At 34.8% G+C, this 18,296-nt stretch overlaps 1 protein-coding gene across 1 annotated transcript in view; it reads left to right on the top strand.

Moving 5' to 3' along the window:
- Positions 1-18,296, top strand: part of Malrd1 (MAM and LDL receptor class A domain containing 1) — a 598,455-nt gene that overhangs the window by 38,953 nt on the left and 541,206 nt on the right. Inside the window, exons 3-5 of the mRNA XM_074056557.1 lie at positions 1,938-2,032; positions 2,122-2,283; positions 9,149-9,245. Coding sequence (XP_073912658.1) covers positions 1,938-2,032; positions 2,122-2,283; positions 9,149-9,245 — 354 coding nt within the window. The remainder of the gene's footprint in view (positions 1-1,937; positions 2,033-2,121; positions 2,284-9,148; positions 9,246-18,296) is intronic.

Genomic DNA, 18,296 nt, shown 5'->3' with positions numbered 1-18,296 from the left:
ATAAATTTTTCTATCCAAGAGCCTCTTAAAGCTTCCTTATAGGTAGAGCCAGTAGGAGGAGGGAGTGTTTGATGATGAAATAAGCATATGGGAAAACATGTGTTGCCAAAGATTTATCTCTTTCTCTTATAAGTAGACATGATGACTAACCTCCTTTCGAAAAACAAGAGGACTTCTGTAATGTGGTCTTCTTCTCTAAGAAAAGTTCCATCTGTGGATTAAATTGTATGCTCATACTAGAATGTTCATGGCAAAATGGAGTGTACACTAAAGACCAAAATGAATAATCACCAAGTTGGAATTAGAGGTAGAAAACAGATATTGTTATTGGGTATATTTTGAACACTGCTTCCTCCTCCTTCTCTTCTTTTGATATTTCTCATTCTTTTTTGTGCTTGTGAAAAGAAAATAGTATATTTCTAGAACAAACGTCAAAGGATCTCAAACTGCTTCAGAATTTGTTTAATTTTTTTGTGGTCTTAGGTTCAAACCCAGGGCCTTTTACATGTTATGCTCTACCTCTGATGTATCCCCAGACCTGTTTCCAAATTTAAAATTGTATATTCTCCTACAACCTCAAGATTAACCTTTATTTCATAGTTGATGAAATACAGAATAATTTATAGTACCAATGATATTGTTTAGATTTATGAAATGCTCTGCTTAAATAATTTATTCTTGTGCGATTTGAAAATATTTCTAATTTTGTTTTATTATTTGAAAGCTTAATGTGTCAGATCTGAGTTTTTAAGACCAAAACTTTAGAAACATAAATGTGATTAATTTAAGTAATTTACTTGAAAATAATTTTCCTATATGTCTTATGGATGTTCTTTCAGTAATTGAATATTTATAAACAGTAGTTTAAAGCCTATTCAATGCTATTATCATTTGTATGGCTAATAATACTATTTAAACCTAAAACAATATATCCACATGGATTATTATATTTATTTGATTATTTTTTGCTCAATACTTATCTGCTGTAAGAGCAAACTAACGATTGTCCACTTGTATCACTGTAATACCAGTTCTTCATCTAAATTATGTTTCTATAATATTTCTCAGGAGTATATTTAGTACAAGTGGATTCAATTATACATCTGACAATATCTATGAGCAATCATTTATGTCATGTTTTCTCCTTAATTAGGGTGCAATTTTGGAATAAGAGTAGGGAAGAAGAGGTTTCTCAGGTTTCATAATTTTACTGTTCTTTCAATGATGTGATGATTAGATTTAATTTTGAATCTGAGTTTAAAATGTCACTGAATAACTTGTATACGCAATTGTCATCAACATCACTTATCTCATTCCTTTTAACAAATAGCAACACGCCAAATAGAGTAGCAGAAAACAATGGTTGCCAAGTTATCCACTCTCACCCTGGTGAATCATTGCAGGAAATCTATGAACACTCTGGGAACCTTGTTTTACAGGCTCCTAAACAGTGACAGCCACTGGCACAATCTGAACTAGAGCAAGCAAGAGAATGTCATGCCTCAGTGTTGTTTCTCATATTCCTGGGAAGAGCTGGGACTATTTGATCCAATCATTTTGGAACAAAAGCACAGTAAATAATGATCTCTATTAATTCTTCACCAAATTGCTTATTTTGGTAGGCAATAGAGATTGTTTTCCCTGGATAGCATCTTTGCAGGGTTGTTACTTTCTATGTCAGATATGATAATGTTATAGGAAGTATAATCACAATTAGTTATTGCACTGGGCAATGTAAAAAGTAAAAAGTAAAATGTAAAATGTAAAAAGTAAAAATACTTATCAGACCATTTACAAAGTTGTGTGGGTTGATTTTTCATTTTTAAGCCAAATTATATCAATCTATTGTGGGTGTGGTCCTTAATTGCCATTGATGTATGGGGTAAATTTGCCTGCAATCACTCTGAATTTAGTGTGCTGACTCTTCTTTCTCACAGCCCATTTCCTCTCACTGGTCTCAAGAGAGAATTCTACTTCCCCAAACTTAAGAAGCAGAGTTTTCCTTCCAACTATTAGCCTGCATGTTTGCCAGGTATTTCAAAGCACACAGCATTTTAAATCTTTTGTTGCATTTGGAAATTCCTTTATTGTAATTGTTTGGGTACTAATTGTTCTTCACAGATTACATTTTATAACTTCTTCAGCCACTTGAGTAGCAAACTGACGGTAGGTCTTCAAACTGGATGTGGCAGTCCTATTCAACATATATGGCAAAACACAACTGGGCAGCAAAATCAGTGGGAGAGAAATGTCATCAAAATCCAGAGCTCACAGAGATTTCAGGTATGCATGTTCTAGTCTCCAGCTAGGCTTGTTTTGAAGGAAATATACTAAGAACCACATCTTCAGCACAGGTGAATTTTAAAAAGTGACTAACAGTTGCCAAGGACTTCCCAGCTCATTCAAGTGCTGAGTGTGAACAGCCCAGACATATTAGGATGGCTGGTCAGCCTAAAAAGCACTTTTACAGCAAGATTTGAATGCCTATAATACATTAAAGTTGATATATTTTAGTATATATTGATACATAAGTATAATATTTCTTGAAACTTTTCTATTTTTCTCATTTTAACCTCCTCTTTTTTTTTTTTCATTTCTTTTTCCCAAGAATCACTTTTCTTCCCAACTTTTCTCATGGCTTTGAGAGAAGAGGATAGTGTCGGGTAATGACAAAAGAGAGCATTTGATTTAAATGCTGGTTCCAAATGCTGTTAAAGTAGAGTAATTGTCATTTTCATCACATGGTTAAGCTCAATTCAACACAGCCTTTATTTTCTTAAACAATTTGAGAATTAAATTCAACACAAGCCTATAAAAGGCAAATGTATTTATGTAGCCTAATAAAATTTATGCATGGTGGAAATCATAATCTAATGATTATTGCCAGAGTTCCTGGGAACGTATTACATAGTTTAACATTTTGGACAGCCAAGCAAAATTTTTCAGTTGAAAATGAGAGAGATCTTAAAGTGTTTTCTTCCTAAAGAATACTTGTAAACCCTGTTAGTGGACTAATTTAGTCAACATGAGATTCCTTTGTTATCTTTTAATCAACTAATATAATAATCAATTTTTATAAATCTGCTATGGAATAACCAATCACCTGATGTTTAAATATAAAGAATGAATTGCATTTAATTTTACCTTCAGCAATTTTGAGTGACTGAGAAGAAGAGGATGGACAAATGAGCAGGTTCTCTATTACATACATTGAATTATCAGCTATAAGAATAGCACAATTCCTTAATTGATGTTATGAAATTACTATAATTTGGAATTTAGTAACTAAAAAGAAGGCTTGTAAACCATTTAGTAGGTGGTTAAGTAAGAGATTTAAGAAGAACTATATGGTTGAAAATACAACTCTGTTGTTTGATACTTTGTACTCTGTTGAAATCAAATTTTCATCTGTGTTTATTGGGGGAATGAAATGTTAAGTCATCAGGGATTTAAGTTTTCCTATGCATGATTGATTCCTTTACATTTTTTTTGGTTGTTCTGGTATTTGAACTCAAGCCTTGGGCTTACTAGGCAAGCCCTCTGCCACATTCTCCAGCACTGCTTTTCTTTTGAGTTAGTTTTCACATGGGGTCTCACGCTCATGCCTTGTCCTACGTCAGACCACATTCACCTACCCCTACCTCTTGAGTAGCTGGAATTATAGATGTGTACACTTTGCCCAACTTGTTTTTTGAGAAACAGCCTTGCTACCCTTTCTCGCCAACCTGGCCACAAACCATGAACCTTCCATTTCCATTTCATGAGTAGCTGTAATTTCAGGCATGCACCACTGTACCTGATCCTGATTCCTTTACTTTAAGAAGACTGTTTTGAGGTACTTGGGGGTGTACTCAGTGCCATGCAGGGAAGGTCCCCAGTACCATGTTAAGGGAAGATGTTTGACACCTGAGAGGAGCACATACTTTCTGCTCCTGTGTCTGCCCTAAGGAAGTCGTCACTTCTGTGTGATTTGGTGTGCACAGTGGGTCCCCCTGAGAGCTGATGTGCATTGAGTTCACTGTAAATTTCAGGTGTTAGCGTAAGTTCTTAGTTCATTTCTTATCCTCTTCTTTGTTCTTTGTGTCTATCCTTTTTTTTTTTTTGATGGGACTGGGATTTGAACTCAGAATTTTGCATTTGCAAAGCTCAACCACTTGAGCCACACCTCCAGTCCACTTTGCTGCCCTTACTTTAGAGATGAGGTCTCATGAGCTATTTGCCCAGGCTGGCCTCAAACTGCAGTTCTCCTGATCTCAGCCTCTCAGGTAGTTAGGATTACAGGCATGAGCCACTGGTACCCAGCTACTTTACTTTTCTTAACAACAAAACCAGCAAAATAAAAACGAAGATTGCTTTTTTGAGAATTGAGCTCTATTAACTAGCCTCTGAAAAGTGGGTGGATTTGCTAATCTGCTTTTTTCCTGCATGGTGGTGTAAACTTGAATGACTGGATGAGAATCTTGTCTATGCACATGGTTTATCATTATTTATGCATCTGAAACAGAGCCGATACTAAGAAACTAATTTTGCCGAGCTAAGTCTTTTTGCACTAAAGATCTCTATCTTTAGGTCAAGGTCTCTATTAGCAACATAACAGATTTGGATGTTGGGCAAAGCAAAAACCTTCTGAGTCTTATAGGTTAAACCTTTCAAAATGACTTCTTTCTTTTCCTGAGGTGGCCATTTCCAAATATCATGGGTTTTTTGATGGTTAAGTATGTGTAGAAGATAAATATGAAACTTAAGATTCTAGACTATGTTGTCTCCAGGGCAATCCAGCCACAGTTGAGGTAGTGAGGTTATTCACTTGAGTGCTTTATATACAGCACTGGCTTCATGAAAAGCAGATTCCTGTGCAGCATTTTCATTTGCTTCTTAAAATACTTCATTGCTGATATGAAAACAGTGCTTCTACCTTAATGGCTTTGTAAAAAAAGAATTAGTAGACTGTATGACTCTCTTGGGGTCCTTCGGCCACACCCATCTTTTAGGATTGCAGGCATGTTTTAATTCTGCCCTGTCAGCAAGTGAGCAGATGTTCACTTGCTTTTTTTGATGGGCCACAGAGATGTGCCGTGCTTGTAAGAGGACCAACCACCATCTTGTATCTGGTTCTTAAAAAGCCTCAAATAAGAGGCTTATTTGAGGGAATTTTGTAATCAGCATCTCCACACAATATCTGCTGCCTCATCAATTTATAACCCTGTGAGAATTATTCTGTTTCTGTAATTTCCCCTCCTGCTTACTTTTAATAGTTTAAAGCCATGCATGCTTCCTTCAGAAATATGCAAATAGGGTGTTTCAGTCCTAGCTGGATCCCAGCTTAGCAGGTGCTTTGGAGAAAGTCTCTGGAGCAGGCTTTCACCTCAGAGCTTTATCACTTTCATCTGTAAAGTATCAAGCCCATCTCTTAACAAAATTGCAGTAGGTTAGTTTCTGAGGAGTTATTGCTATCTAAACAAATGATGGTGCTGCCAACCAAGACGGAAGCATCACAGTAAGTTTCTGGAGATATTTAAGGAATAATAACATGACTGGTATTTATTGAGCATTTACTATGTATGAGGGATTACATTTTGTCCTTTGCACACATAATATAATGGACCCTTCGACTTCATCTGAGGTAGTGTGATGTTTTACCCCATCGTTAACATAAGAAATACGAACTTTATAGAGTTGAATAACATACTGTATCTCACACCACATTAGAATCTAGAGTAGCTTGGTTTCAGATATCACCATGAGCCTTGTTACTCTCCTGTATCTTGTATGTATTATAAGGATTTGGAAAATGTTGGAGGAAAAAAATCTCAAACCTCAGATTTTTCAAATCTGTTGCATATGATTATTAAATATTCTTTTTTCTGCTGTGTTGGATGAAACAACATTATCGTATGATACTAATTAATTGCAATCGCATCTTTAAAACTGCAGATATAAGCCATTTATTTTACTATTATCTTGCAATTTTCAAGAAGGCAAAAAATAAAGCAAGCTAAACACACCGTAGAAATTTAGTTCCAAACTCAAATGAAATCTTCCCCACTCTACCCAACCCTTCTTGTTTGTTTGTTTGTTTGCTTTAAAGGAGCTTATACATTGGTTTTGTGGGTAGGGAGAATGAATACTATATTACTAAGTATATCACATATTATGGTTTTCACATTGAATGTTTGGATTTTTAAGCTAAATGAGCCAGTGCCTGAATCTTAAAAACAGCATTTTTAATATTGTCTACTTGTCATTTCTTTGATATTTTATTTAGAAGTGCTGGAGAGTTCTCAGCAGCCTCCTATTTAAAAATAATAAACTTTGTTAGTGAAGAAAAAGGATGAGACATTCATAAAATATATAAATTGTTATCTTACTTTAAGAGTTCTCGTCCCCCATTCTTCTGAAAATTGTTATCTAAGGCATTTTTAATTCAGGAATATTTATTATGTGAACACATGAAGGGGAAATGTCACTGTCCTCTTTAAGTACTTCAAAGGTTTGCTTGGGAAGCAAACTGAATGCATACTACTAATTATGACACCTACATGATATCCGATCACATAATTACTAATGGTATCCAAGTGGGTTTAGCTCTGTTTTCTGACTGCCATCACAGCTTCCTCTAATATTAAATCAAGGTTTTGAGCGCTGATCCCTTGCCTCCCTCCATTTTCTTAAATTTTCTGGGGGAAAATAAATTTGTCTCATTTTGTTATTGGTTCCATGCAGGCTACACCTGTTTTCTGAGATGTTGCAAACTCCTAACTCTATTATCTCTCTAATAATGTGCTTTTCTTTCTTTTCCTTTTTAAAAATTTTTGTTCCATTTTAAAATTTCCCACTAAAAGACATGGATATTAGAAAAAAAATTCTTCACCAAAGTTTCAGAGCGAGCAAGAAATATTAGATATCACTTTTCTGAGAAATGCCACTATCAAACACCACACAGACTCTCACCACAGCTCTTTGTGGGCCTGGCACCTTTCCATCATCCTAGGGGCTCACCTTTAGCTATTTTTCTATATCGTAACCAAAATCCCTGGAAAAATCTCTTTGTTTAAATCTTCTTAGCTAGACCACTTAGTTGTCTGCTGGCTTACCCATTAGTAAATTTCTCTACACTTAAGAGAAATGGTTCTTTCGCTAAGAAAAATGTTTCTTTTTTGCTGAGCCAGTCACTGGGCTCAAATGGCAGCTAACTTTCACAATAATTTTTCTTCACTATACCAAGCAAACATGTAATTTTATGAGTCAAATAAACATAAGATACTATTGCAAACTCTAGTGAGGAGAAGATTAAAGCAAGAAGGTAATTTAAGTTCCTTCAATAGGTCAGGCATGAGCACTTGGCTAATGGGGCATGACGTTGGAGGAGAAAGTGATTGTAAAGGTCATTTGTAGTTTTGAGCAGTGCAGTCTGCTGGTACCATTGTCAGAAAAGTGAGTGAAATGAGAGAGGTCCAATTTGAGGAGAAAAATCTCAGTATCTTATGAATTAAAAGTGACTCTTACTATTTGAGTGAAAATGTCTGCTAGCCTGCAGAGGTACAGGAGGAAAGCTCAGGAGAGTGGTAAATGTTTGTGATGCAAATTTGTGTATTTTTAGCCTGGGCACTAGTCAGACTCTGAGGATGAGTGGGTCTCTCCTGGAGATAGAATGTGGAGAAATAAGAGACTGGTGATGAAGCTAGCATTTATTTCTACTTCTGTTTTTCAAATATAGTGACTACAGGCATATGCTTAACTCGAAGATGTAGAGAATGTATCTATATGAAAAAGCTTTCAGAGGATAAAATGTTAATGTATAGTGAATATTCAAATTTACCTACAACTATTCTTTTGATAGTTTGAATATTGTAATATCTGTTATAATAATAGTAGCTAGCACTTACTTAATGGTAAATATATACCAGATTCTGTTTTAGGTGTGACAACTTGTTTTTTTTCCTTTTGTAAACCTTGTCACATACATTATTAATTATACCACTACCATTGTACAAAGAAATTAATAGGCACTGAGATATTAAATAAGTTCTCAAGTCCTATACCTTAAGGAATATTTCTGGGATTTGAACCTAAGTAGCCTGTCTCTAAATACCCACAATTAGTCAGTATACCATGCTGCCCTCATATCAAACCATCCCTACTCAAAAGTCTTCAATGGGTCTTTCCAATGGGGTACTGTTTTTTAAGTACTCATCCAGTTATTTTCTTCTGTGCAAAGAAAATATGACTTTTTTAGCCTCACATTTATAGAGGTTTCTTTATAGATTGTGGATGTCTGTCATTGGGTATTTAATGATTTGGCAGATAACATGTAGTTTGGGAAGAAATATATTAGTCCAGTATGTTGTGCAGGAGCAAAAGGGAACACAGGAGAGCAAAGTGATCTGCAATGGCTTCCGTATGCAAACAACCCAAGAAGCATTATTTACTTTCTGAAATTATAAAGTGTTTACCTCATAAACAAATTTCAACAATACACACATGTTTTATTCATCCCTCCATGAAGCCTGAAATAGCTTTGGTATTAACAACATCTTAGTAAGGATAGGATGAAACTCTTCACTAACATACCAATTGTCTATTGATTTAGGTAATTTGAAATTAGAGTATGGCTTCTTTCCATACCATGCCAGGATGTTTTTTCTTGGCACAGACTTGGTCTGTCTCCTTATCACAATGTAACCTTCAGTCATTTTAAGTTTAAGTCACTGAATAGCAATCCATTTCCATTTAATATCCTGAGCTATAATCAGGTAAAGGCAGGAGGCTAGCAAAAGAACATCTAAGCAAAGACTGTGAGTATAATTTGGAGAACCAGAGGTAAAAATAGGGCACAATTGCGAAATGCTAAGAAGTAGGGATCAAGATGAAATCTGGGTTCAAAAGTTGGTAAATGCTGAATATATGCACACATAGGAATTAAACATGGAGATAGCTTAAGGTTGATGCCAGATGAGTGTTGCTTCATTTCCCCAAAATGTTCTATAACCTATACCTACAGTTGTCATGGCACATTTTCTTGCCTTTGATTTGATCTCTTTTACTTGGAATTTGTGTAGTCACCTGAGTGCTTCTAGGAAGGGCCACCTTTCTTATTTGTAGGCTCTCTTTTATAGCACTATGTTCTTGTTTTGTTTTGCTTGTGCAGGTTGTTTTTCAAGGTCAAATAATTGCAACTCATGAACAGGAAGAAGTCATAGCTATTGATGACATATCCTTTGGTTCAGGCTGCTTGCCAGCAGATGGTAAGAGCTTTTTCTCCCATTTTAATCCTTACTGTGTAAAATATGTCTAGAGCAGTTTAAACATTATATTGACTATGACCTGCTTTCTATTTTTGCTTGGTGTTTAATGTGGGATATTTTTTATGGTTCTAATACATTGTGTAAATATGACTGGACCTCTACTTAAAGTGGAGACAGACTAATTTTTATACAGACTATAATGTTATAAAGGACTGAATGGAATGGCTTACTCTCAGATTTGAACTCTTTTATCAATTACCCTGACTTGTTAAGATCATTAAGAAGAGCTTGGGGATATACCCAAAAGACTGTGACACAGGTTACTCCAGAGGCACCTGCACTCCCATGTTTATTGCAGCACTATTCACAATAGCCAAGTTATGGAAACAGCCAAAATGCCCCACTACTGATGAATGGATTAAGAAAATGTGGTATCTATACACAATGGAATTTTATGCAGCCATGAAGAAGAATGAAATGTTATCATTCACTGGTAAATGGATGGAATTGGAGAACATCATTCTGAGTGAGGTTAGCCTGGCCCAAAAGACCAAAAATCGTATGTTCTCCCTCATATGTGGACATTAGATCAAGGGCAAACACAACAAGGTGATTGAACTTTGATCACAAGATTAAAGTGAGAGCACACAAGAGAGATAGGAGGATAGGTAAGACACCTAAAAAACTAGCTAGCATTTGTTGCCCTTAACGCAGAGAAACTAAAGCAGATACCTTAAAAGCAACTGAGGCCAATAGGAAAAGGGGACCAGGAACTAGAGAAAAAGTTAGATCAAAAAGAATTAACCTAGAAGGTAACACACAGGCACAGGAAATCAATGTGAGTCAATGCCCTGTACAGCTATCCTTATCTCAACCAGCAAAAACCCTTGTTCCTTCCTATTATTGCTTATACTCTCTCTTCAACAAAATTAGAGATAAGGGCAAAATAGTTTCTGCTGGGTATTGAGGGGGTGGGGGGGAGAGGGAGAGGGAAGAGTGGGTGGTAAGGGAGGGGGTGGGGGCAGGGGGGAGAAATGACCCAAGCCTTGTATGCACATATGAATAATAAAAGAAAAAAAAAGAAGAATTAACTTAGAAGGTAACACACAAGCACAGGAAATTAATGTGAGTCAACTCCCTGTACAGCTATCCTCATCTCAACTAGCAAAAACCCTTGTTCCTTCCTATTATTGCTTATACTCTCTCTTCAACAAAAAAATTAATTAAAAAAGAAAGAGGAGCCTGGTAGAAAACTGGCCTCTATGGGCTTGAAATTGTCTTCCTTGAGAATTGGTTTGATTATTCCACTGCAACATACAAAATGGAGAGCGATATTATTTGCAATCTATTTTCTATTTAGATTGAAACAAATACATCAATGAACTAAATATAAGAAATCTAAAAATGTGTCCATATTGGCCTCTTGCTTATATTAACCACTTAACATTGAATTCTCACTTACATTGTTCCAGAAGAAAAAAAATCAATATTAAAGAATAATTTGGTTAGGATAAAATAATTTACATATAATATGCAAGAATCAGGTGTATATATGTGTGTGTGTGTTTATACATACATCAAGTATTTTTCCTTTAAATTTTTATTATATTGTGTTATAATATAGCTGAAAAAGACAACTATTGTATTAGTGCATTTTTTGTTGCCATTATGAAATACTTGAGACTGGGTGCTTTGTTTTTTTTATTATTATTATTATTTTATTATTCATATGTGCATACAAGGCTTGGGTCATTTCTCCCCCCTGCCCCCACCCCCTCCCTTACCACCCACTCCGCCCCCTCCCTCTCCCCCCCACCCCCTCAATACCCAGCAGAAACTATTTTGCCCTTATTTCTAATTTTGTTGTAGAGAGAGTATAAGCAATAATAGGAAGGAACAAGGGTTTTTGCTGGTTGAGATAAGGATAGCTGTACAGGGAGTTGACTCACATTAATTTCCTGTGCGTGGGTGTTACCTTCTAGGTTAATTCTTTTTGATCTAACTTTTTCTCTAGTTCCTGGTCCCCTTTTCCTATTGGCCTCAGTTGCTTTTAAGGTATCTGCTTTAGTTTCTCTGTGTTAAGGGCAACAAATGCTAGCTAATTTTTTAGGTGTCTTACCTATCCTCACCCCTCCCTTGTGTGCTCTCGCTTTTATCATGTGCTCAAAGTGAGACTGGGTGCTTTGTAATGAAAGAGGTTTAATTAGTTAACAGTTCTGAAGGTTCAAGTGCATGGTGCTAACATCTCCTTGGTGCTGGTGAGAACGTCATGGTGGAATCACATCTTGATGGATAGCATCACAACAGGAGAACATGTTCGAGGGAGAGAGTATAAGATGGGACAGGAAGCAAGAGAAACTGGGAAGGGAACATGTTTGTTGTTTTATAATCATCTTCTCATGATTAACAAGGATCCCACAAGAACTACATTAGTTCCTTTCAAAAGTAGTGTCCTCCATGATCCAATAACTTCCCTTTAAAACCCTCTCCCTTGAAAGTCCCACCACTTCTTAATATTGCCACACTGGCAACCAAAATTTGAACACACAGACCCTTGGGTGACACACTGCAAGCCATATCCAAACCATTGTGCCTGTTTTGTGGAAAGGGGTTCCAAGTTCTAGTTTGATTCAAAGATATGGTAGCTATAGTAATTAATATTTCAAGACTAAAGAGATATGGTGGTTTTCCTAAGATATAGCAAGGATTTTGCATTGTTTGGATATTTATTTATTTGATGGTCCTGGGGATTAAACCCAGGGCCTAGCATTTGCTAGCAAATAGTAATTGCTTTACTATTTGAGCCATGTACACTATCTTGTGTTTGTATTTTAAGCAGAACTTTTGTTGGTATGTTACAGACAACAGATACATATGTCTTATTACCCAGACCAAGGCAGGATTTCATAGAGCTGAATATATCCCCTTGTGGTCTGGAACATAAATATTTAAATCTTTGTATTATTAGTATTCAGTATATATCATATAAGAAATCTCATAGGATGCAGTGAATTAAAGATAAATGGAAATAGAGAACTTCAAAGGAACTTTTACACCTCCTCCAATTTTAGAAGTAAATAATTGAAGTATCAATTTCAATGCCTTCTCACTAAAAAAAGCATTGATTAGATTTATCAGAAATACAATATATCAATATAGAATACCTGGTTAACTGCAGGCAAAGCATACTCAACTGCTGACTGCTCTTCTAAACAAAATCTCCTCTTACCATCCCTCTTCTGTTACTCTGTGGGGTATTGGTAGATCCAGAGTACTGTTGCCCTATGCCTGATTTTTAATGAGACATTTAGTTCCTGACCCTGATCACAACAGCAGCATCTTCATATATCTCAATTTTATAGTTATTACAGAAGTTTGGGTTTGCCAGACAAAATGACTCCTAATTTACTCTATTTTTTGGCCAGTCTAGTTAATCATCCTCAAAAGAGAAAAAGGCAGTGAAGTCAGCCATTGGCTGGATTTACTTCACTGTTGGGCTGCTGCCATTGAAAATGCATATTATAAATTTATAAGGGAACATTCTTGGATGGTGCTTGGGAGTTGAGATTGCCTGTAATAAGAACCTACTATCATTTCAGACATGAACTTTCTCTCTGTCATTGACCTGGGAACCAAAGCCATTTCCCTAATTACCCATGATCCATGTACTGGGACAAAGGCCAAGGTAGATGAACCATAATAAATATTCAGACAATAAATGCCAGATTTTGTAGTAAGCACTTCAAAGACCTGTATCAAAGCTCTATAGAAGTAAAGAAAAAAAAAAAGGAAATTTTAGCTGTAGTGAAAACATCAGAAATTTGAATATTCAAGGAAAATTGTAATCAAATAGAAAAACATTGACATCTACAATGTCTAAAACAGTAGTTCTAGACATAATTACAATTACTATGTTTTTGAGATAGTGTGATAATAAAATGTTCTAAAGATGAGGCATCAATAAATTTCAAGCGTAATTTTTTGACTATGCCTTTTTTTCATGGATTTGTAAATTCATACAACATGACAAAATTAGAGAAGAAGACTAAAATTTCTAAGCCTGGAGTTTTCAATAAGTATGGAAGTTCAATCTGCATGATGACAGCCGTGATAAAGTTCTTGTCATGAAGATGTTTTATATATGGAAAGATAAATAATTGTGTAGAAGCAAAACCAGAGAATGAAAATAATGGTTACCCTAACTTTAGGCCTTGTGTTTTGTGGGAATTAGAAAAGGAATCATCTCTTGGGAAGTGATCTTCTTATGGAGGAAGCCAAGATTCAGGTAAGTTCACCTGGTGTGTTCTTTGAAAGTGAGGATACTGGGAGGTTTTTTTTTTTTTTTTCCGATATATATTGAGGGCATATTTAAACTTGAAAGGGAAGCAGATCAATATGAGAATTAATATTGGAGAAAAAGCATAACGCATTATGGGATAACATTGGCACTTGGATGCGGTTGAATTTTGTAAATAACATAAACATGAAAGGAGGTAAATTTAAGTAGCATTAAATTTCCAGTGAGAGCCTTGCAGTCAGGTTCAGGTCCTATCGCAACAGACTAAGCCTAGTTATTCATCAGAATCACACGGAAGGGTGATTGCTTCTGGGCTCTCCTCTAGACGTGCTAAATGAAAATCATAGAAAATAGGGGTTGCATATTAAGTAAGGTTCTCAGGATACTATTTGCGAAGTGAGCAAGACTAGGTTTAAGAAGAGGAGGGCATTTAGGAACCACAAGCCCTGGTTCCTTATTGATCATTGTATATGGCAATGACTGCCTTGGAGTAGAGCCCAACTGACTAGAATCAGTGGTTTCAGTCTCATGCAGTCTTGGTAGTAGTGGTGGAATAGATAGAAGAGCATCAGAGACATTGAGGCAAAGCCAAAACAATGGCTCATCTGGACATTTTCATCAGAAAAATCACATTCTGGGTTGGTGGAGTGGCTCAAATGGTAGAGTGGCTGTCTTGTAAGCATGTGGCCTTGAGTAGGGACCCCAGTACTGCAAAAAGAAAAGAAAAAAAAAAGAATGAATAAGAAAATCCCATCCCAATGGAGGATAGGGTTAAGAATGCATTTAGATGCAAGAAAACAGCTATGTGTGCTTAAATGACTTCAAGAAAATGGAGGAGAGAGATCATTAAGGCACATGCCATTCCTCTCCAATGCTATGAAAATCAAGGATAAAGTGACGGTTTTCTGACATTTGCCTTTTGCTTGTCACTTTGTGGTCATATGTCTGTTGAACTCTGTACATCTCAAATTTATAGCAAAAAGAAGGCAAAAATAGTAAGGGCAATATTTTTGGCCATGTTGTTAGCTAGATAATTATTATATGGATGACCTTATTTGCTAGGGAGACAATAAAACTAAATATTCAGCTTTTAATCTTTGAAATAAAGACAAACAAGGGAAAGAGGTTTATGAGTTGAATGAGCAAATGTATTTGCTACAGAAATTCACAATCAACATATTTAGAACTAAATTACAATTTCTTTCAAAATCTGGTCCCTCTCCTTCATTCCCTATTTTAGTCATCACTATATTCATCACCAGAAGACCTGCTGTAAAAGTTAAGAAAAAAAAGTTTTCCAGATGGAAAAACAAAAATAAAAACAAGAAAACAATGCCAGAGGAAAACTTGTAACTTTAAGAATAAGAAAAGAACAACTGAAACCACATAAATCTATTCTGAATAAATACAACATACATACATATATATATATGATGGCTGAAAGTGCAAACTTTAGCATCCTGTGCTACATAATATATGTGGATATATTACACATAGCATAAAATAAGGAGTATAAACATTCTATGACTCAAGACTTCTACATTTTATTTGGAATGCCAGTCAAAGCTTAGTAGGGTGTCAAATTAAGGTATGCATGCTCTTAGAGCAATAATAAGAATAAGTGAAGACAACAGGTACATTAAAATTAAATATGATAAATAATTCAGCTGTTGAAATAATGCATTTAAAGGCAAAGAGGAATAGATGGTGAAGGCAGAAAGGTGATAGGGTATGGTAAAGGGCAAAACATGATCATAAAAGCAGAGGATACAAACTAAAAAAGAATAAAATTGCTAACTTAATTGTAATTGTAAATTATTATGCTAAATATAAGTAGTCTCAGCACTCCTGTTAGAAATCAGAGGTTGCCAGACTGGAAAAAGAGTAAGAACCAACTTTTATTCTATGAAAATCTATTTAAAATATGACAATGTAGATTAATAGTAAAGGGATGGAGAAAGGTACACCACACAACTTAAACCAAAAGTAAGATAGAAACTATATTATTGTTCAAGTATACTTCAAAAATAAGGAAAATTAACAGGGATAAATAGGAAGATTATTTTATGATAAAGGTGTAATTCACTAAGGAAACATAATCTTAAATGTGTGTACCTAAGAAGAGTATCCCAAAATACATGAAGTAAAACTGTTCAAACTAAATTAAATAAATAAACCTACATTTATGCCAGAAGACTTCAATATTTATCTTTCATTAATCAATAGAATGAGTATAAAAATTTCAGCAGGAATATATAAAATTTGAACAAGGTGGTCGGCCAATTTGGTATAACTGACGTTTATTATAAAATAATAAAAAACAAGAATAGTACAAAAATAGAACAGAATAAACATATGGATCATTAACCAACATTTGCTGTGATAACCTACTGCCTGGGTCCAGGGACCCTGGGAAAAGAGAGAGAAAACAAAGTCTCCACTCCAGGGCTAAAATTTAAGAGGGCACTGAAAAGAGCTAAATTGTGGCTTCCTCTAGCAAATTTTCTTCAGTTTTAACTCCCAATGTGACTGTATATGGAAACTGAGTGTTTAGGAGGTAATTTTGGTTAGATGAGATCACAGGGAGGGAACTTGTTTGATAGTACTGTGGCCTTACAAGAAGAGGAAGATGTCTCTCTCCACAGTGCATCTCACTCTCCCACGTGAAGATATTGAGAGAAGTGAACTTCTATAAGCTTGAAAAAGAGCCCTTACCAGAACTGCACTGTGCAGACCCTTGGTCTTGGATTTCCAGCTTCCAGTCCAGAGAGAAATACATTTCTGTTGTTTAAGCCAACCAGTCTGTGGTTGTTTTTAATGGAAGCCAGAGTAGACTAAGACAGTTATTAATGAAGATAAAATAATATTTATTACCATGTTAAAATCAAAACTAATAAAAAATCATTGCTGAAAAAATTTCAAATGTTAAATAAAGACAGTAGTAACTCTCTCAGGCTTCAGTTAGAATGCCAGCACTTGAACCACAAAACAAACTAAGACTTTTAAAAGTTGATATAATACTAAATAGGTCCTTTGCCAATAGTGAAATTAAACTTTAAATCTATGAACTCCACAATTATATGGAAATTCAATGCTGCTTTTGAAAGCACACTTTGTAATAGCCAAGTATTTTGAACTGAATGAAGATGAAACTATAGCTTACTAAAATTTGTATAATCTTATTAAAGCACTGCTTAAAGGACATTAAGAGATATAAAATTTTTATTAGGGAAGAGAAATAGCCTCAAATCATTAATTTAGTAATCTAGCTAAAGGAAGAAGAAAAGAGCTTAAATTAAGAAGTTGGATAATAGTATATCTAGAGGAGCAAATAATGACATTGAATTGGGAAAAGAGAAAATTACTGAAATGAAAGCTGTTTTTTTGGAAAGATAATAAAATTGATAAAGCAATAAAAGAAAGAAGATATGTATTTCCAATATCATGAGTGAAGTGGAAGCTAAGCTAAAGATGCTCCAGATATTAGATGAATAATTATAAGAGAATATAATAAATGTGTACATGCACATAATTTCAATGACTTGTATGAAATGGACCAATTCCTTAGAAAATACAGACTACCAAAAGTCTGTAAGAAGAAAGTGACAACCTGAAAGATTTTTATATTTATTAAGTAAGATTCATAGTGAAAATCTTCCATTAAATAAAACTCTAGGGAAATATACTTTCACTGGTATATTATATCAAATATTTAAGGAAGAAATATTACCAGTTCTATACATTACATTTCAGAAAATAGAAAATAAGAGAACAGTTGTCACCTCATTAAATGTAAAATCCAGACAAAAATATTATAAGAAAAGAAAACTACAGATCAACACAACTAACAAACACAAAAGTTTTCAGCAAAGTATCAGCAAAGGGAACCCAGCAACATATAAAAAAGATAATATTGTGCAACTGACAAATGCAAGGTTGGTTCAATGTTGGAAAGCAGTAATTATGTTTTATCATGTTAACAGACTAAAGAAGAAAACAATGATGTGATTGATCTCAACAGAGGCAGAAAAGTGTGTGTCAAAATTAAAAATACATTCATGATTAAAAATTTAGTGAAACTATACAATTCTTTAATTTATAAAGGGCATTCCAAGAACCATATAGGTAACATCATACCTAATAATGGAAGGGCTTTCCCCCTAAGTTTGGAAAGCAAGAAAGGATGTCCACCCATCACCTTCAATCAGCATCAAACAGGAAGTCATGACCAGTGTAGTGAGGCAAGGCACTTAAATAAAGGCATGCAGTTAGAACCCAAGGAAGAAATCTGTATTTGTAGATAACATGATCATATATGCATATGATCTCATGGAATTTATCTTTTAAAAGCTTATAGAATTAGCATGGTAGTAGGACACATGGTCAGTATAAAGTCAAATTTATTTTTACATAGTGGCAATGAACCCTTAAGCAGAAGGAGAAAATGGTAGCATGTGTACTAGAATAAAAATTAATTCTTATTTATAAATCTGACAAAATATGAGCTGGATCTGTGCTTGGTAGGCTACAAGACACTAATGAAAGACATCAAGAGCAACTGTTAGTTTTACTGTAAGAAAGTTAAAAAGTAAATTTAGAAGAGAAATGATTACTTTTTAAAATTGAAACTATTCTGTTAGTGATTTATGCCTAGCTTGTTAAGTGTATTGTTTAGAAAAAAATAGTTTGTATACTACTGTTTACCATAAAATGTAAACAACTATATAATAGTGCTTAATTATAATTGCTTTCAT

The sequence above is a fragment of the Castor canadensis genome, chromosome 15 (assembly GCF_047511655.1).
Source record: "Castor canadensis chromosome 15, mCasCan1.hap1v2, whole genome shotgun sequence".
Taxonomy (NCBI): domain Eukaryota; kingdom Metazoa; phylum Chordata; class Mammalia; order Rodentia; family Castoridae; genus Castor; species Castor canadensis.
This window is presented reverse-complemented; position numbering and strand designations above follow the sequence as displayed.